At 32.1% G+C, this 22,772-nt stretch overlaps 1 protein-coding gene across 2 annotated transcripts in view; it reads left to right on the plus strand.

The window, feature by feature from the left end:
* Positions 1–22,772, plus strand: part of Tfec (transcription factor EC) — a 96,272-nt gene that overhangs the window by 48,656 nt on the left and 24,844 nt on the right. For both annotated transcript variants that reach the window (XM_078040331.1, XM_040291584.2), the window contains exon 2: positions 13,597–13,848. In XM_078040331.1, the coding sequence (XP_077896457.1) occupies positions 13,597–13,848 (252 nt within the window). The remainder of the gene's footprint in view (positions 1–13,596; positions 13,849–22,772) is intronic.

Raw genomic sequence — 22,772 nt, forward strand, 5'->3', positions numbered from 1 at the left:
CATAAAACTTATTGTGAAATTTTTGTTATATTGATATTGTGAATTTTATGATATAATGAAATTAAATAAGTTAATATATATAAAACATGTAACACAGTTTTTCACATGTTGTTCACTCAATGAACAACAAAAAGATACAAATATATTATTCAAAAGCCTACGGCTTAATGTGTTTCAGAAATCTTAATGTTTCAGATCTACAAAGGTAATAATATAGTCCATATATTATTTATAATTTGACACCCTCTAGGGGCTGAAGACAGCATTCTATAATTAAACACATTAATACATCTGCAGTAAATCATATTAATATTTTCTCTAAGTGTGATAAGGAAGAACATATTAGCAGCCTAATTTCATTTCAGGTATGATTTTGTTAATTAATAAGATTGTGTGAATCTAAAAGAAAAAAAAAACCCTCTGATTTTTTCCATATTTTTTTATTGGTACATTACAGTTGTATAGTCCCTCTAATTTTAAATTTTTTTTTTGCATTTTGAAATTGCAAGCTTGAGAACTGTTAATATGAATGTCCTAAGACAGTTGTACTAAGAAAATAAGGTACTTATTATGTCAAAGAAGTGAGACCAGAATTTTGGGAATGGAACAAACTAATATAGTTGTCTAATTAAGAAAGCCTTAGCTGACAATGTAACCACAAAAATTTCAAATAAGCATTTTTTACAAATATGCATGCATGTGCACACACACACACACACACACACACCCCAGTGGAACTGAGGAAAAAGGGTTTATTATCAAAAAAGAGTTTCATATGTGCATTTAGAAGTTGGGAGTCTACCATGTTCAGTTCTAGGCCTCTCATCTTTGTCCTTCTGTGATCATCTCATCTATTGTCATCTAAGTTTATGTAGGACGTAAATTCTATCCTGGACATAATTAATCCTAGAACTTACTTCTGAGTTTCAGACACATAGAACTACTACTTACTTCATATTCTTTCTTGACACCTTTAAGTCCTCAAAAATGTAATGAATTCAGAACCGAATTTACAATTGCCTGTCATACCCAACCCCCATCTTCTCAATGAAGAACATTATTACACATCCAGTCACATAAGCTAAGAACCCTGGTATGATTTCTTAATTCATTTCTCAACATCTTTTTAATCTTTTACTTGTGTCTACCTGACCACCAGGGTTTAAAGAACACTTTCTTCTTTCTCTAATTACTCATTTACCCTTTGAGAATTCATCTTTCTAAACTTTTATTATACCATCCACTGGGGATTTGATGCTATATTGGTGTCATCCCAAATCCATTCATTCGGATGAAATAAAAATGATAAATATAGTGCATTTGTTAACAAAATGATATGAGAGATAGCAAACATATTAAGGTATGAATTTTTATCATAAAATTGTTCCCATTTATTGGTTTAGATCTATTTTAGAACATTTAGGTTTTTTAAAATGCATTTATGAGTTTCTAAGATATTTGAAATATGTGATAAAGAAAATAAAATACATTTTGGAATCTAAAGAATTGCATGAGCTGGTGCTACTGGCCTCTGCAGCCTCTGGCCCTGCCATAATCTGTCTGTTCTATCCCCATTATGTCTTCTCAGTGCATTTTTTCTACCTCATTTACCCCCACCCCATGTCTTGCACATGATGCTCCTTTTTTTGGAATACTTTTTCCTGTATTCTTCCTCTAGTTACTTCCTACTTGTCACTAGATTCAGATCCAGCCCTCAGTCCTTCCCCTCAGAAGTAATTTGCCTTTGCCTCGATAATATCCTTTTCCTACATACTCACAGTCATATGTGTTTCTTCTTCCCATCACTTATAACACTTGAAAACATATAGTCATTTGTGTGACTGTTGGATTAAAATATGTGTCTTTGACCTGCTATAAGCTACATGAGGTTAGGGACCATATTTGACTTTGTGGATCCTATTGTACTAGGCATTCTTGCATTTGCTAAATGAACGAGTCAGTGCAATTAGCAGCAGAAACTGTCTTTCACTCAAATGACTTGTTCACATTTTATCTAGGTCTCTATGCTTGATTTTATGACACCTTTTACTTTCATAGGACTTGTCACATTGTATTATAATTATATGTTTAAATATTGATCTCTCCTAATAGACTGTGAACTCTTGGAAGAATGTGTTATGTCTGATTTGTTATCATTATATCCCCAAAACCCATTACAGTATTATAAAACCTGATGTGTAGTAGGCATTCAAAACTATTTACAGAATCATTAAATGCTAAATTTGAAAACACAATATCAAATATATTTTAAAGTCTCATAGCTTAAGTTTTCTGCATGTTTCATATTAACTTGTTTTGGTTATTGGATGTGACCAGTTGACATAGTGAGTGCATGATTATTGTATTATTTTGAAACCCCCAGAGAGTAGTAAGTCTCTGATGTGATTCTTGATTCATGTTTACAGCTCAAAAAAAATTCAAGTATACATACTCTTAAAAAATGGATCATACTAAGACAGACAGTTATTTCTGACATTTGTTCTATTTCTTTTAATGGTATGAAGTGGTAACTTTATCAAGGAACCAGAACAAACAAGACAAATAAACATACATATAAATGGAGTTAGACGGAATAATAAGAGAAGTTAGACTTCAGAGTCTAAATACAAGCACTTGTTGAGTGCAAGAATTTTGCTGCTAGAACACTATTAAATTAGTAAAACTCTGCTTAATAATATTCACATCTTTTTAAGTTTTTTAAGTATGGATCTCTTCTCAATGACACACCAGTGAAATTATCCAAATTCAAATGATTGAGACTGAAGGAATATGTTACAATCACATTTTATATTATTATCCATTAAATAGCTTTGGATTATATAATACTCAACTGAAATATGCTGACAGTTATTCAGAAAACTAAGTAAAACTTTTGATGAACTGAGTCCTACTTTAGTTCAGCAGTTATATCTCAATCAGACAAGCTCGACTGTATAATTTTAGGTTTAGTCAAAATGAGATTTATGGGTATATCATATCCACAGACTGCTGTGAGGAAAGTAAGATTTGAAGAAATGAGTTATTAATCTTTACTGCAGAACATTAACAAATGTCATGTGGCTTTTATGAGATGGTACCTAGGAGGCAGTACATTCATAAACCCCCCAAAATAGATTTCCCCTTATATACCTCTGATACCAGGAACATAATTAATAGTTACCTATTATTCACTTGTGAAGTCCAAACTTTTTACTTCATTTATTAAATTCAATCTTATTATAAAATGAACAAAATTAAATAAGGGCTGTCATATTGTAGTGTCAGAACTGTGTGTCTTGCTTTTTTTATAATATGTATGCATACATGCATTTGTATTTATTTGGTGATGGTCTATGAATTTTTAATTATTATTACCAGGTAATATATTTAAAATAAATCTATTTCTGGCTGAAGATATTTTTATTCTTGTTCCCACCTTAATAATTAGATGTTCACTAATTTGACAAATTGAATTGGCTTGTCAAAATAATGCTGATAAAATGTATTTTTAATGAGATAATTGCTTGTATGGTATTTGTCATCACTTTTTAGTTCTGTATTTCTAAGGCCAATATGCAGAAACTGATTCATCTCCTCACAGTTCTTTGCCCTGTTTAGATAAGTGGTCTCCAGGTGAACATGACACATGAGTTACAGCCTGGCTTCTGGAGATGAATGACTCCCTTGGGACTGAATTTACCAAAAAGCAAACTGTCATTAAATGTTTGCTGAGTGAATCCTGAAAGAAACTTTGACCATTATCTTATTCTTTCTCTATAAAGAGGTAATATTTTTAAAGAAACTAAGATAAATGTAAACCTACCTAAATATGAATTATACTTAAAATAATATTATATGATATCTAGCAATATTTAAGGAGTTATAATACCAGTAGATAGTGTAATAGAATAAAACTCATGGGGTTTGTGGAGCTTTTCAAAGTTTTCTGACCTTAGTGCTCATTTGTTTCTAAAACTTCCTTGTACAATGCAGTTTGATATCCATTTGGTAGGATCTAAAATTCATATAAGAACTGTCAGAAGACTAAGTTAAAGAACATTGCAAAGTAAATTGGAGGAATGAATGCATTCAATTAGAAGAGTAATTCGAAAACTACTATGTGAAAATAAGCATATTTTCACATGGGGAAGAGAATCTTCCAACAGCACTGCTTGGCTGACCTGTTACTTCACATCTCTTCCACCTACTAGGCAATGTTAAATCCAAGTGCAAGCAGATCAGTTAATGATATTTAGTTGATCTTAATTAATTTATAACTAAATCTTTGGTTATTTATAAACTTGAACCCTCCCAAGACTAATCCAAACTCTGGATATATATATATATATATATCAAGAGAGAGAGAGAGAGAGAGAGAGAGAGAGAGATATCTCCTAAAATAATATGTCACTGTTGTTTCAACTGCTATTATCAGAGAACGATACCTGACTTCTTCTATGTCCTGTGCTATTTTTTCATGGATTTCCAGTAATTCTCTTAGTGGACAGAATTCCTGAACTTATTCTAATCTAAAAACAAATAGAAAAAGGAAACAGATGAAACTCATAGATACATACATTTTATATTTGTGATTATATTTTTCTAAATATTGTACTTCCTGTAATTCAGAGATGGCTTTTTTCCCTTCTTGATCAACTCTTTTTTGCTCATTGTTCTTGCAATGAATTTATGTGATTCTAATCTTTCTTAAATACTTTTATTTATTCATTAACCTCATTGTCCCCAGTTCTTTTAATACATCTAACCCTCTGTTAAATTTTTACCAAAGACTTCATTTTTTAGAGAAGTTCAAAGCAAGATTGTTGCAGGTACTGAGATTTCTCATATATTTCCTACCCTGTACTTGCACAACCTTCCGCACTGTTGATATCCCCACCTGAGTGGTACATTGGTTAGAAGTGGTGAACCTGCACTGATGCTTTGCCCTCACCTGAAGTCAATAGTTAAGGGTGTGCTTTTGGTACTGTATATTCCATTGTTTTGAAAAAGATATAATTATGTTATTCACCATTATAGTATCATACACATAAATTTAATTGCTTTGAAAATCCAATCCTTCCCACATTTTAACCTATGGCAAACACTGATCTTTATAGTTTTGCCTTTCCCAGAGAGTTATATAGTTCACACCTTAGGAAGCACTTTTAAAGATTGACTTCTTTCATTTAGAAACATGAACTTCAGTTTCCTCCACATCTTTTTGTGGCTTCACAACTCAATTCTTGTGGTGCATAATCCAGTTCCATTGTTTGAATGTTTTATAGCTTATTTATCCACATGCTAGGAAGAATATCATGATTGCTTCCAAGATTTTGAATAAAGCTGATATATAAATATCAAAGTGTGGGATTTTGAGTGGACATGTTTTCAATTCATTCGTATAGATAACAAAGTTGCAATTGGTTGATTGTATAGTAAAAGTATGGTTAGTTATATTAAAAATTGCAAAACTGTCTTCCAAAATACCTGTACCAATTTTGCATTTTGACAAGCAATGAATGAGAATTCCTCTTGCTCCATATTCTTGCCAGTATTTGATGATATTAGTAGTCCAGATTTGGCCATTCTAATAGGTGTGCTATGGTATATTATTGTTGTTTTAATTTGCATTTACATGATGACATAAGATGTAGAACATTTTTTTCCACATGCTTATTTATCATTTGTGCATCTTCTTTGTTGCAATGTCTGGTAAGGTCTTTGGTTCATTTTTATGTGGTTGACATTTTTATTGTTGAGTTTTGAGAATTCTTTAAACATTTTGAATCATAGTTCTTTATCACATGCATATTTTCTTCTAGTCTGTGTCTTGTTGTTTCATTCTTTTAAAAAATGTTTATTTATTTATTTATTTTAGTTATAGGTAGATATAATACCTTTATTTTATTTTTATGTGGTGCTGAGGATCGAACCCAGTGCCTCACACATGCTAGGCAAGCGCTCTACCTCTGAGCCACAACCCTATGAGCCCAACCCTCTTTTCATTCTTTTTGACAGAAACTTTTGTTAAGCAGAATATTTTAATTTTAATGTAGTCTAGTTTAATAAACTTTTCATTGTTTTTAAAAAAGTTTACACCATACCAAAGGTCATTTATGTTTTCTACTATGTTATCCTAAATAAAGGAATTTTATACTTTTTAGTTTTACATGTAGATTTGTGATTCATTTTAAGTTAATTTTTATGATGTGATTAGGATATGTAGTTAATTTTCCATTGCTGTGACAAAAGACCCAAGAGAAATCAACTTAAAGAATGACAGCTTTACTTTGGCTCCCAGTTTCACAGGTTTCAGTCTATGGTCACTTAGCTCAATTGCTTTTGGGGCTGTGGTGAGGAAGTAAGTTATTGCAGAAGTGTATGACAGAGGACATCTGTTCACCTGTGGTGGCCAGAAAACAAAGAGAGAGCTCACTTTTATAATAGAAATCTGTTTCCTAAGACCCATTAAGCTAAGCATTTGTAAATGGATAAATCCATTCATGGGATCAAAGCTCTCGTGATCCAATCAGCTTTCCCGAATCCCGTCTCTGAATACTATTGCCCTGGGAATAATAATGTCTTCAACACATAAGACTTTAGAGGACACTTAAACCCAAACATAACAGTATGTGCCTAGATTAACTTATTTTTGTATGTGGATGTCCACTTGTTCCACAACATGTTTGCTCCATTGTACTGACTTTGCTCCTTTGTCAAAGACAGTTTACTACATTTGTGAGTCTCTATGACAGAGTCTCTATTCTATTCCTTTCACCAATTTTTCTCTATTGCTAGTACCACATTTTCATGATTACTGTAGTTTCATAGTAAGTTTTAATGTCAGGTAGTGTCATCCTTTTAACTTTAATCTACTTTAATACCATGTTGTTATTTAGAGTCTTTTACATTTCTGTATAAACTTCAGAATCAATGTGTTTATATTCACAAAATAACTTTGCTGAGATTTTAATCAGATTAATATTGAATCCACTGATAAAATTGGGAAGAACTGACATCTTGACAAAGATGAGTCTTCCTATTTATTAAAGAATATTTATCCAGCTATTCTTTGATTTCTTTCATCAGAGTTTTATAGTTTTCCTCATCTTGTATATATTTTGTTAGATTTATACCTTAGTATTTCACTTCTTGGGGTGCTAGTATAAATGGCTTTGTATTTTTAATTTCAAAATTCATGTGTTCATTGCTAATATGTAGGAAAGCAATTGACTTTTGAATATTAACCTCATATTCTACAACCATTCTATACTTACTAATTAGATCCAAGAGTTTTCTCTTTTCTTGTTAATTCTTTTGGATTTTCACATCAATGATCATATTATCTGCGAACAAGAGAGTTCTGTTTCCTCCTTCCCATCTATGGTGTTTTATTTACTTTTCTTGTATTACTGCTTTAGTAATTACTTCAATTACAGTGTTGAAAAGAAATGGTGATAGAGAACTTTCTTGCCTTGTTCCTCACTTTAGTGGAAAGCTTCTAGCTTTTCACCAATGAGTATGATGCAACTTTCAATAAATGCTTTTTCTTCTTTTATTGAAATGATTGTGTGATTTTTCTTCTTTAGCATGTTGATTATATTAATTCAGTTTCAAAAGTTAAACCAAGCTTGCATACCTTGGATAAATCCAAGATGGTCATGACGTATAATTATTTTTATGTATTTCACTGATGATTGTTGTATTTGTATTTGTGATATATATTGGTCTGAGTTTCTTCTCTTGTAGTATCTTTGCCTATTTTTGACATTAAGATAATGCTGGTCTCACAGAATGAAGTATTCCCTCTGTTTCTAATTTCAAAAAAAATTATTACAGAGAATAAGTATTGTATTTTTCTTAAAAGTTTGGTAAAATTCACCTGTGAGTGCATCTGGGTTTACAAATTTCTGTTTGGGAAATGTATTGGTGATTAATTAAATTTGCTTAATATATAGGCCTAATAGATTGTTTCCTCTTTTTTGAATGTTATCAAGTTACGTCTTTCAAGGAATAGGTCATTTTATGTAGATTATCAAACCAGTGGGCATAGTTTTTCACTGTAGTAATTTATTATCCTTTTAGTGCCTATAAACTCTGTAATAATGTCCCTTCATTTATTTTCTTTTGATCCTTCCTTTCTTCTATTTATTTACTTTTTTAAGTATGTGTTGCTCAAGCTGGTTTCAATCCTCCCACCTCAGCCAAGTAGCTGGGACTATAGCACTATATTTTTTTCAGTAGTTGCCCTAGAGTTTACAATATACATTTATAAATAATAAAAGTCTGCTTTCAAATAAAGCAATTCATGAGTAATGCAAATACTTTATAATAACAAAATAACACTAGTATTTTCCTCCTAATTCTTGTATCATTGCTTTTGTTCCCTTATTTATAAGAATACATAAGCATATGCATATATATTGATATATACATAAGCATTACATATATATGATATAGGTATATGTATGAAAATACATAACATATTACTGCTATAATTATTTTGAAAATGTTGTGTGTTAAATCAATTAAAATAAGAAAACTAAAGATTTTATTTATTCTTCACTTGTTCCTTTTCTGATGGTCTTTTCTTTATGTACAACTGAGTTTTTGACCTATATCATTTGTATCCTTGCTAAGTAACTTCTGTTAACACTTCTAGTTAGGCAGATCTATTAGCAATAAATTCCCTCAATTTTTGTTTGCTTAAGAAAATCCTTATTTTTTTTTATTTTTGGAGGGAAATTTCACACAAAAAAAGAATTTTAGATTTGTATGTCTCAACATGTTAAATATTTTACCCTACTCTCTTTTTGCTAGCATGGTTTCTGAAGAGTAGTCAGATGTAAATTTTATCTATAAGTGAATCATTTCCCTTCCCTGCCCCTCACTTTTTTCTGGACTTTTCTCTTTGTCTTTGATTTTTTTGGTACTTTGAATCTAATACATGCAATCATAACTTACTTGCTTCTTCCTTTCCTCTTTTTCCTTTAATTTTTATTTTCTCTTATGTTTATCCTTGGGATTCGCTGAATTTTCTGGATCTGTACTTTTGTTTCTGACATTAATTTGGAGAAATTCTCAGTCATTACTGTTTCAAATTTATCTCTGTTCATTTCTCTTATTTTAATCCTTTGGTATTTTTATTATGTGTGAGTTATGCCTTTTGTATTATCCCACAATTCTTCAATATTCTCATTTTTTGAAGATTTTATTTCTTTTTGTATTTTAGTCTTCCTTCTTTCCTTCCTTCCTTCCTTCCTTCCTTCCTTCCTTCCTTCCTTCCTTCCTTCCTTCCTTCCTTCCTGTTGAGGACCAAACTCAAGACTTTGCATGTGCCAGGCAAGTACTCTACCACTGAGCTAAATCCCCAACCCCTGAATTTTGATTTTCAAGTTTTAGTTTAGAATCCTCAGGTTATGATTTTTTATTTAATTGTATTCCATCTACTGATAAACCTATAAAAGTCATTCTTTTTTATGCTACAATTTTTGATCTCTAGCATTTCTTTTAAATTCTTTATTGGAATTTCCAATGCTCTATGTACATTGCCCATGTGTTCTTGAATGTGTTCCACTCTATCCATTAGTACCATACTAACCATAGTTTTTAAAATTTCCAGATTGATAATTCCAATTTTCATGCTATATCTGAGTCTGGGTTGGATGCTTTCTCTGTGTATTCAAACAGTATTATTTGCCTTCTAGTATGCCTTGTAATATTTTTCTTAATAGGCAGATAGGATGTTCTGGGTAAAAAGGAAAAAAAAAGAAAACAGTTATTAAGAGACTTTTAGTAATGTGATGGTAAGGGGTCAAGAAAGTGGAAGCATTACATATAGTTTTAGTTTGCAGCAAATTAATGGACTAATTGTTGTCTGGATATTTGATTTTTTTATGGTTTTCTTTTTCTGAAATTTTTTGTTTGTTCTACTTAGTTGTATATGACAGTAGAATGCATTTTAATTCATTGTACACAAATAGAGTGAAAAGTTTCAAGTCTCAGGTTGTACACTGCATAGAGATGCACCATTTGTGCAATCATACATGTACCCAGGGTAATGATGTGCATCCCATTCTACCATCTTTCCTATCCTCATAACCCCTCCTCACCTTCCCCTTTGCCCAATCCAAAGTTCCTCCATTCTTCCCATCCTCCTACCCATAGATCAACATCCACTAATCAGAGAAAACATTTAGCCTTTAGTTTTTGGGAATTGGCTTACTTCACTTAGCATAATCTCCTTCAACTTCATCCATTTACGGCAAATGCCACACTTTTATTCTCTTTTAATGCCGAATAATATTCCATTGTGTATATACCTTTTATTTCAATGATATTAATCTATTTGGCAGTCCCATGAGACAAATCACAACCTCAACCTGCAGCAGCACTAGCCTTCTAGGTGAAGACTTTGATATTCTGAATATGATTTTGGGGTTCCAAAAAGTTTGGATTCCCAAAGCTCTCTATGATCACCATAGTACCTTCACACTGCATTCTAATTACTCGGTATTTCACTTATGAACTTCATTCATACAAGAACATAATTTTTAAATTTCTGCTGTGTATCATTTTCTGGATTATGTACAGAAAACATGGCACTACAGCACTCATTAAAATAAATATAATTCTTGCCCTTGGAGAGTGTGTTTCCTTGATCCCTGTCCCGACTGTGACTTTACCATTAGCCATGTGAGAGCAAGTGCTTCTCCCTCTTCTTTCAGTGTGCTGTACGTGCCCAGATGTTTTTGACACTCAAAAGAGGTTTCTTGATTAAGTGAATAAATGATTGTTATCAAACTATAATTTAATTTACTTTATTCAATGAAATATGGGGATAGTCAGTAAAAGAAATGCAATAGGTCTTTTTATATCTTTAGATCCCATGCAATTTAAAAGTGTTTTAAAATGGGATGTACATGGTTTACCTAGTGTTTCACACTGAGTTGTGCCATTGTTCTTATATAAGTCTGTGATAGCAAAGGTCAAAGATTTTCTGGGGAGTAGTGTAATCACATTTCATTGAATCTTATGTGTTCCATGAAGCTTTTAGAATCTTCTGCTCAGTTTTCAAATGTTGCATAGAAGCCAGGTACAGTGACACATGCCTGTAATCCCAGTGGCTCAGGAGTTCAAAGCCAGCCTCAGCAAAAGCAAGGCTAAGTAACTCGGTGAGACCCTGCCTCTAAATAAAATACAAAAAGGGCTGGGGATGTGGCTCAGAGGTTGAGTACCTCTGAGTTCAATCCACAGTATAATAAATAAATAAATAAATAAATAAATAAATAATGCATAAATAGGATCTCAGACTGCCCTTACTTTTGCCTGCTAGGCCTTTGTAATTCTATATATGTAGCTAATAAAGTAGTTAGAATTAGATTTGGTCCCATTTGTATTGTATCCTATGTCTGTACTGAATGGTCTGAAAAGGAGATGGTAGTCTTGCTTTAAAAAGGGAAGTACCTGTGTGACTTCTTTTTCATGAGTAAGATTTGTGATTATCTTCCAACTCCTTGTCTTATTTCATCTTGAGATTTCTATTCCTTTGCTACCTAGGCAGTACCATCTCTTTTTCCAACACCTAGCTTATCATTTATTATCATTTTCTCTTCTAATATGTTTTTAGAAAAGCACTATTTTTTTTTGTCATTTTCATCCCATTGCATACACTACTGGACACTTCCTTTGTACTTCAATTATTTTAGTCATTGTAGGGCTTAGGAAGGCAAGTTATGTATTGCAGTTCTACCCCACCAGGTGAGTAATAATAGTGGACACATCATTTAACCTTTCTAAGTCTCAATGGGTATACTAATAAGCCCTATCTCCTAATTTTATAAAAAAAGATTAAATAAAATAATACATGTAAATTGCTAAACACAGTACATAGTGTATATTGTTTATTTTTGTTGTTTCTATAATTTATATTAACACTGCCTAATAGATTGTAAACTCCTTAAACCCTGATATCATCTCACAATTTTTCTTGTACTCCCTCATAGTACAGGAGAGTATGCACTCCAACAAATGCTTTTAGAGTCAATGATTCAAGAGCGAAAAATGAATTAGCTAATGAATGCTGTAAATTTTGATTAAACATGCTTTTCTTACAAATTAAAGATATTTCCCATTTGTCAGTATACAATGTTCTTGAGCATTCAGTTACATAATGTAAAGATCATTCAGATTCATAAAACTGAAAATGCTATCTATAATGTATATTTTGTAAATGTATACAGATTAAGATGGATTAACTTAAAACTGTAGGATAATCTAAATAGCTACCCTTAAAAAATTACCATTGGCATTTTAATGAAATGTTATTTTACAACTTTAAAGCTCATAGCAATATAATTAGTAATATGTGTAATCTTTATTACCAATCTTAATCTTTTTTATATGACTGAAAAATTATTTTATGGTAGTACAATTAAAATAATGCTAAAAATGTCAGCATAACAGAATTAAACTAAAGTAACTACGACAATATTGTACCCCAAACCAGCTAATTTAAATGCAAAATACTTTGTAAAGGCTATTTATCTGGGCTAATGCATGTTAAGGGATTTAAGAAGTAGTTTGTATAACTGAAATAAAAAGAAAAAAATAAGCACTGTACAGCAATCTTTACTATTGTTTAACATGAGGGAAATATTAAATAGGTTTATATATAGGCCACTTGAGGAAAATATATTAGAAGCCATATCACTACATAGTAAATATAAAGGCAACTGTTAAGCAAGGCTGCATTCATAGGCTTTTAAAGGGAAAGCTTGAGATGCTTAAAATTGTCCTTTTACTACTGATGGTACATTAATTATGACAACTAGACTGAAGATGCCCAGAATTTTACTGGTATGTTCTGTAGAAGGGATTTCATAAATACATAGCATTTGATGATTAGTGCATTACAATGGTTAGATTTTTTTTCCTGAATCTGTTTATATGTCAATTCATAAGAATGACTCTGCCAATTCATTGTTACTATGGGTTAGAATACAGAAAGGTTAAAAATAATAATTGTACAAAATAAAACTAGGCTTAGTGTGCAAACTTTAGAGGCAAAAAGTAGCAAAATTCACCTAGATTTTTACCATCCACCGAGTATCACGTTTGATACTTGGTACTTGAATTTATAGTTTCTCTTACCTGATAAATAATTTTTAAATTTTCTTAATTAAAATGTTTTATTATATTCCATAGAATATTTATGTGTAATTAAAGGAAGACCAGGAATGTATATTATATATAAATCATGTATAATAGTGGATCAGATAGAGTTTTCTTGAATCATTTTAGGCCTTCTTCTTTTAGCTCTTCAAACATAATTGTTGCTTTTATATTTGTTCCTAATTGTTATAGTCATTTCTATTAAAAGACTGGTGAACATTGAAGGTATTTTAGTATAGCTTAAAAACTTATGGTTCTTAAAAACCATAATCCATTCAAATTGTATGTAACAGAATCATAGATCATGGATCTGAGAGAAACTAGATGTTGTAGTATTTATTGTTAGAATTCCACTACTGGAAGGAGGATTCTGATTTACCAGATGATGCACCACATGGTATTTGTTTGGTTTTGATTCTGTAGGTCCAAGCACACCTGGAAAGTCCTGCAAGACCTCAACTACAGCGATCCCCAAAACAGCAAGTAAAACCCTTCATGACCCTTGACCACCAAATCGTCCACCAAACTCTCAAACAGTCACACCCTCCAGGGCCAAGCTGTGTGCTTCTGCCACAACATGGACTTAGGAGTCCGGACAGTGATGCTGGCCTCCCAGGAAACCCACTCACCAAGTCACTAGCTCTTGGGAAAGAAGATGGCAGTGAGGAATGGCATGTATGTCTAATGGCTGGTTGTGAAAACTGTGTCACCAGTGTTTTGAGAAAAACACTTAAAGGAATTGCAATCAACATGTTTATAGTAAACATTCCAAATGCAAATTAACTTAACATAAGTAATGCTCTAATTAATCTGTAATCATGCATTATATATATATTAGTTATTGTGCATAGTTAATTGCAATGATTCATTTTAAATATTTCAATTAGATACTAACAAGAGTCAAAATAGGTCCTAAGAGTAACATATGTTTATAATATTTAACTGTTAATTTTATAGATTTCCTGAGTAACTTCAGTTGAAATATTGTCAAAAGTTATATTATCTTAAGTAACCACTAATATAAAACAGGTGCAATTTATTTAAATAACAGTAAATTTGTGCTTTAAAAATATTCACTAGAATAAAATTAAAAATCCTATTGTACTTACTATTTCATGAAATTGCATCTGGATTTAGTTTTACTTTTTTTTCAGTATATTAATGTCTATTTTTAAACATAATTGTCCACCACTTGCTAAATAATAGGAATTTAGTGGGGCTGAGGATAGAACATTCATAAGGTTTTATGGAGTTTATGTTTATTGTGACTTGCTTTTAAATGAATCTTCAAAAATAACCTCTTAAGGATGAATGGAAATAGGACACAACTAGAACTTGAAAAAGCACTTTAGTATCTCAATGTAGATAAACTACAATAACTGAGCTCTTTTTTCTTTTTCTTTGTCCCCCTTTGATTTGTTAGATGGAGCCATGTTCCTATGATCTCCCAGGATTAATATCCCAATCTAAATTCCTGGTGATTACTGCTGATTTCAGGATGATACTTTTCAGCTATTAAGTCTATGGCCTCCAAGCACAAAAGAGCAGTTCTCAGAAATTCCATTATTTGAATCCAAATTATAAAGGAAGTTTTTTTAGACAAATTTTATATCAATCTGAAAAAGAGAAAATAAAGATGTGGTAGGTGGTTTAATGATATATGAAACAACCACATATTAGGACACTGTAAAATTCAAAATGTAATGTAAATCTCTCCACATGTTTTTACTTGAAACTTTTTTGATAGTGGACACATAAAGAACTTTCCAAAAATACAATGTAGAATCAGGTTGTCTATTCACTCTGCAGAGATCATTAAAATATGTGTTGGATGACAATCATCATTTCTACATTATTTGTTAGAACTACACCAATACAATTTATCTTACAACTACCTTTTACAAAGTTTATTTTCTTGTGTGGAAGATGGATTTTTAAAGGAAAACAACATTTCCCAAGTACATGAATATACCAGTCATATGTAGGCAAAACCCAGAAAATGTTCATGTATCTTATAAATCATGCCTTTTAAATTTAGATGGATAAGCAATATATATGTCTCCAGAGATTTTCTTAACTTTTTTTTTTTTTTTTTTTTTTGGTATTGGGGATTAAACTCAGGGGCGCTTAACCACTCAGCTACATCTCCAGTCCCTTTTAAAAGTATTTTATTAGAGACAGGGTCTCACTAAGTTGCTCAGGCTTGCTTCTGCCTCAGCCTCCTGAGCCAGTGGAATTACTCCTAGCATGTTTTTCATTCCTTAGATACACATCTTACTTTTGTCTTTATGATAAGTTTGTACATACACAGGAATTTTGTCTTTATTGGTCCTTTAGGTGTTTCCTGGGAAGGGTTGAAAATCCTAAGAAAGGAATTCATTTGCTTAGGGACAATGTGAACAATGGCTGCAAAGAAAGTTTTCTATTTTTTAAACAATTGTACTTTAAACTGTTTATACAGAAGTGCATTATAGCCATCATTAATATTAATTTAATCATAGTTTTATTTGTTTTTTAATCATTTTAATCAGTATATGATCTCTTTAGCTTATCATGTACATATAGTTCCCCCTCCCCCGCACAACCATCCACAGACCTACTATCTTTAATAGGAGGAACCCTGTGCTGTTGCAATTTCCTAATATCTTTTGATTGGTGCTAGAAGTCCATGCCTCATAGCAGAAAGTCTCTTTGCACAGAAATTTTAGTAGAGAACCACAACCTATTAGTTGTGGGGCCTCAGCCCTCAACCTTTCTCACCCACATTTCCAAACCTTGAAGAGTTATTGATGTTAATGTTTTAAGAGTTGCAAACACAAAACTCAGAGTGGGAGCTGTTACCACTCTTTGGTGTTTTTTCTAAGCATTGTCCTCCTATGACACCAAGGAAGATTTCTTTAATTCAAAGAAGACTTCAGAAATCATAGGTACCACAAGGCAAGTCAGTGAAAAAGCATCCTTGGATTCAGGATATAGTGATTGAAATTAGTAATAACTTGGTTATTGAAAGTGTCAGAGACATAACATCAACAGAATGATTTTATAAGCACATGTCTTTCCAGGATACAATTTAAATTTGTACAGAGAACACATAGAGAATCTTCTACACTGGACCCTTACACCTGGCATGGAGTTGTCAGTCAGCATCCCATGGGGCTCTGCCCTTCAGCAATATGAGATCCCTAGTGGTTCTCATGGTGGTTCTCCTTCTCCTATCTTTCTTTCCCCCCTTTTTAATTCAATTTCTACCTGTTGTCTGAATAATCCCACTCACCCTGAAAATGGATTTCAAGTTTCTTCTCTAAGATGCTTTCCTTGGTGATTCTCTGTCTGGATTTGGTGCCTATTCTCTGAGTTTTTATGGCAATGTTTATATCACATGGGATATAAAACTGCACTCCTTATACTGTTTTCATAGCACATCTTCCTTTTTTAAATATTCACTTAATTTTTCTTATTCTCCAGTTCATTAATTGTTTGATGAAAATGGCTTGTCTTATTCATATTCACATACCTAGCTCCTAAGATGACTTTCTGCAAAATTCTAGTACAGGTTTTGGGCAAAATTATGAGTCAATGAATAATTCAGTCATCCAGCCCTTGGTATTCATGGGTTCTGCCATTCATATAGAGTTTGAGCTCCATGAGAGCAGAAACTTTATAGTCATGACCGTTGTGTTTCCAGTTCTCACAATGAAACCTCACAGTGAGCATCATTTAATAAGTATTTGTTAAATTAATGTATGAATAGTGATCTGATTTATTGCAAAATTATCTGAAAGTAATTTATTGCAAAATTATCTCAACATTTGATTTAAATTTACCAAAATCTTGCTTAGAAGATAACATTGATGGAATCTTAAGATATTTTTTCAAATTTAGTGGAGTTTACTCCTGGTTGTTTCTGCACAAAGATTAGCAATACTACATTCATATAAATCATCCTTCACAGGATTTTTGAGTTTAAAACATATTTTAACATTTTATTGAAGAGAATATAATTGGATAAAAAATATCTAGAGCAATAACAGGGAAAGAGACAGAATGAGAGAGAGAGGGATAAGCATTTTCTTTTAAAAAATATAAACTTTTAAGATATTCTTTAGCTTAAGTCTTCTTTGCAGTAGTAGGAAGATTATTTTAGAAAGGAGCTGAGGATGAGAATAGAAAGTTGACTAAAGTTACAACTATTGAGCCAGTGTTAGGAGTCCAATCCTGCCTCTGCCACTCACTAACTATGTGACTTGGGATGAGGTATTGATCATCTATCAGTTTCCTCATCTGTTTAATTCAGATAATAATAGTACCTACCTTGTGGGTTGTTGTGACAATTAAATGACCCAATGTATGCAAAGCACTTAAAAGGGTGCCTGGAACATTTCATGTACTATGTAGGTATTTTATATTGTTACTGTTTAATGAATAGTTTTATTGTTTATTGCTATTATTATTATTATTATTATTATTATTATTATTCAGAGAAGGTGGGATAATATGTCTCCACATATTCTGTATCCATGTCTTCTAGCCAGTTAAAAATTGACCATTGACATTTGGACATCTATCTGTCAGAGAAAATCAAAACATTTTTTATATGAAATCATCTCTCTATATGTTAAATTTGTGGGCTCTGGGATGAAATACTTCATGTAAAATATTATTTTTATCACTACTGATTTCCAAGGGAGTATCTTTCTCCATTGTCACCTGAGAATTCATGGAAGCAAATGGACCAGAGTGTCAGGGTGACCTCATTTTCAGTCCTAAAATATTCTGAGTTTTTACATACATATAACCTCAATTTAAACATACTAAAACAACTTAAAATTTACTAGAATTATTCTCTGTAACTTCAAATTGAAGCTCCACTTTTATCATTATGCACATTATTTTAAGCATATTATATTTTGCTAGATGGAAAACATTTTGAGAATATACTGGGTATGGAATCAAGTTTTAAAGAGGAAAGAACAGACTTTCCTTTGCTAACACACACACACACACACACACACACACACACACACACACACACACAATGTTTCCAAACCAAATGAAGGCAATGAGACTGAAATGCTGAAATAAATAATTTGATGATTTTAAAAAAAGAAATTTAATTTGATTACCAAAAGGTGTTTTCTTTTGCACTTTCAAAACAGAGATAACAGAAAAAATAGTAATGAGCATTTGTTGGTGCAGACCAAAGCTTATATCATGTCACTGAGAATATTATAGAGTTTATTCTAGTATTTCTTTCTGTCTGTACCTCTGTCTGTCTCTTGGGGTATTTGATCTCTACATACATGCATGTAATTATATAGTTAATCCATGACAACATTTTCTATGATTTAATCTTTATATTTTCTATTTGAGCTCAGCATGTAATCTAACATCTTCATGTGGTCATGATTCAGTTTTGACTATTTTACCATGACTAATAGCTATGAGATTTAGAGGCTCAGCACCTTTGTACAGGACAGAAAAAGAGCACAACAGAAGAACATATAAATTTATTTCATAGTCAATAACTGGAGCTTAAAGATAAACTTAAAAAAAAAAGAAAGACATAACAGGCCTCACCCTACTTTAAAGTATGTGGCAAACTTCTGTGTTGAAATCAGTCCAAATTCCTAGAATAATATTCCATTAAGGCATGGTATCTTATCTCCTATTCAACTGCTGTTGCTGTCTCATTCATTTATTTATCAGAAAAAAAATGTTATCACTGAGGGTATTTAAAGTTTTTCCACACTTTTTGAAGAATTATTCTTAGTTTGTCTGTTTACAGGTTATGACCTTTTAGAAAACATAAGAAAAAAAGGATTTAATTAATTAATTTAATTAATTAATTTTTTAGACTGACAAAGATTCTTCATCAGTAAATCAATGGGCTGGACTATGTTGTGGTAGATATTTTAAATTTAGGGCCTTAAGAAACAGTTCAGGAAAGCATCCCTTTTCTTCATTAATTGCTAAAAAGACTAATATAAAAAGTATTTCTTCCTTCATTTCCTCTGGCATGCAGGACTCCTTGTGTAACAAGTCATTAATACTAATATTACCTGCCAATGTTCAGATGAAATTAAAATTAAAATATAGTTTTTTTAGGATGAAGTGATATATTTGTCTATCTTTTCTTCCTCCAGATTTTTAAATAGCATAGTTGCATGAAAACCAATTTTATAGATAAATATATTATTAATGCTAATTTTCCCTGTATAATTTCACAACATGAGGATATTATTTAACTTCTGTATTCGAGGAAATGATATTAATTTCATACAGTTTTATTTTCCCCTGCATGTGGTTCTTACTTCACTGAAATCATATATTGAAACATTCTTAGTCAAATTGTCTTACCTGTCTTGTAAAGGTGGTATATTATGGCTTACTCAGGGAAAACTGGTGGTAATGACTATCAGAAATTTGTTTTTGATCTACAGAACATACTTTTACAAAGATAGATACTACTGGCCTATCTGTATTTATATAAAAAATATCTATTGCCCAGACAATCAATGATCATTGATAATTCTAGATCTGCATATTAAACCAAGCAGTTCAATTAATAAAATATTTTTAAATACATACAATATGCAAAGCATACTACTCAGCTATGTGAGACTAAACATTGGATGAAACACAAGAGATGTCCCACAATGAGTTACCCCTGGGAGTTAGGGAGAGAATTGGTGTGGATCTTGAAGTGATGCCCAAGTTCTAGTCTAGATGTTGCACACATCACTTATTCTAGCTTTACTGTGTTTTCTCTTTTTGCATTATGGGACTAGTTAAAAATATTGGTCTCTGTGGTATTTTAAATTTATACCCTAGTGGACAACATGTGTGTATTTTGAATGCCAGTCAGAAGTTGTCTTGGGGCCCAAATGAATGAGAAATCATGCAAAACTGAGATTACCTAAAGACATATTTTAAGAAGAGATGATTTTTGGAATGTGGACTATAGTTAAAACTTTAAGAGATAAACATAAAAAGGCAGGAAGGAAACGAGTTAGGATAATAGGAAGAAGTAAGAAAAAAAGAATGTATAAGAATAGCTGGTAGAATAGAGGTAGAAAATGGAAGAATTTTTATAGTTCATATGGATAAAGACATTTAATTCAGAGGAATTCTTTGAGTAGTGTATTAGCCAGTGAACTTTTGGTTGCAGCTAATTCATATGAGGAATAAGCATGAAATGAATGTATTGGTTCATACTATCACAAAAGTCCCTAAATTATATAACAAATAATATGTTGTGGTGGATATATTAAATATCCTCCATAAACGTGCCTGTTTTCTTGTGTGCTAGCTTCATTCTTGGCTGCTGAACAGATTCTCTTAGAGCCTATTCCAGCCATGCATACACTGTTTTTCATGCTAACCCAGATTTTTCCCCCCAACATCTATTTGTTCAGAAAAAAAGCAGATGTTTCTGATTATTTAAGCCATCCTGGTGTTCCTATCACCTTTTCCAGAAATGATTTTAATAATGGGCTTATGCTGCATTTTTGGCATAGTCAAGGACTGCTAGGAAGTTTCCTTCAGTATATAAATTAGTCTCAAGAGAGAGAGGGTCTTTTGCCTCTCTCTGATGTTATAGGACAATGTGACTTATGGAGTGTCTGTAGCTCTGTGACTTCCAAAGGATAGACAAGTTGAGGAAAGTCAAAGAAATAAAAAACATGCAAAGAAATATTGTTTCTAGTCCCCTGGAGAATTGTTTGCCTATGAATTTCACATTATGTACGTTTTAAATTATTATTGGATAAGCTATTTGTGTCAGGGTTTTCTGATTCTCATAATCAACATGGTTCCTAGAAGATGTGTTTAGACAGGCGTGACAACCTCTGAGAAAAAGTGCTTCTTTTTGCCCTTAGTTACAGTTAAATCCCTGGGATAATTCTTACTGAAGCAACTTCTATCAAATATTTATCCATAAGCTAATTTCTCTGTCCACCCTTGTTCTGTGGGTTGGTCAGCCCCACACCACAAATTACTTAGATTGGGAAGCAGGATTTGTCACTAAAGTAAACATAAATTGGGCTAAATCAACAGATATTGTAGCAAGTTTCAAAATGGAAGCTATTTTCAATAGTAATAATTATTATCAATTGTTCACCTACTATGTGATGAATATTTTTCTGAGTACTATATTTTGAGTGTATTTTTCAAACTTATCACAAAATATATAAGGTTTTGAGCAATCTATTGAGTATACTGTTAGTCACTTTGGGGATCCTTTGCAGTGGCCTGAGCAGAAAAGTCTGGAGGTTACTAAGTTAAGATTTATCCAAAGACTAGTACTACACATAACTTGGAAAGCTGTTTAGGAGGAGTGGGATTTGTGGTGATGCTTCAAATTCATCATGTTGGAGGAAGTAGTTGAACATTTTATGGATCCATTTAGCACAGGTATTTCTGACCCATCAATGAATGCTGAGCGACTAGAGTTTGAATAATTACCTCTCAATTTCTGTTTGGTCAAGAGAGATAGCCATCTGTCCAAGCAATTAGTTCCATTGTAACTTTTATGTAAAGTGGACTGAACAGAGCCAAAATGCAAGAAGCATCCAGCCAAATCTTTGCTTGCTTGGATGCAACCTCTCAGTCTCTTCTCCTTATCATCAATGGTTTTTCTCTTCTCCATTTCAACCATCCCTCACATGCTCATATCCTAGATTGTATTGCCAATTTTTTTCTGTATAATTTTTAATACATCTAATTTTTTCAGAGGACTTCTAGTGTTCCTAGCTTACTAATTGTTTAAGCCCCTTGAGATGCCAAACCATTTGGCTCTATTACTGTTTTCAATTGCTATTACTTCCCTCTGGCAATATTTTAAAAAAAATTTTCTTTAAATTGTCTCAAGTACTGGGTCTGCCACTATAATCAGTTCTCTAGTAAACACTGAATATACTTCTCACCATTTCCTCTCCTAAAACAATGGCCTGTTCATTATTTTATTCATACCACCTAGCATAGTACCTAGCACATCATAGTTGCTCAGCAAATACATATTAACTAAATTAGTAAAAATGACATATATTGAAAATAACTTTTATCACAATTTCTATAAGGAATACTGTTTATGGATAAAAGACAGCGGCAACAAAGATAAGCACAACAATGATAATTGCTACTACACCTTTGTTACTATGTGACAAGGATTTGGCAAAACTTTTTTGATGAAAACTGCATTTAATCTTTACAACAAATCTATGAGGTGGAGACATAATTTTATAAAAGAGGAGAAAGGTTTAGAGAAATTTAGAAACTTACTGAAGTTCATACGTTTAGTTAAGAGCAAAACAGAGGCTTGAATCTAGTCTTATATAAAAATCAAATGCAATGAACTTATCCATTCTGCTGTTCTAGCACATATAAGAATGTAGAATTATAAATTTGAAAGGACCTGAGATAGACCTGATCCTCTGACATACTGCATCTAAACGATTGTTTAGCATCTGAGTTTAGATCTGTCTCTATGTAATTTCCACTCATTGTCTCCTTTTTTTCAGAGATGCAGTTATATGGAGTAATTTAGTTCTTTTAGCGTATATAGGTATTTTTCAATCAAGTATTTGTAAATGCTGGTGGCA

This window comes from Ictidomys tridecemlineatus, chromosome 2 (genome assembly GCF_052094955.1).
Source record: "Ictidomys tridecemlineatus isolate mIctTri1 chromosome 2, mIctTri1.hap1, whole genome shotgun sequence".
In the NCBI taxonomy this organism is placed as follows: domain Eukaryota; kingdom Metazoa; phylum Chordata; class Mammalia; order Rodentia; family Sciuridae; genus Ictidomys; species Ictidomys tridecemlineatus.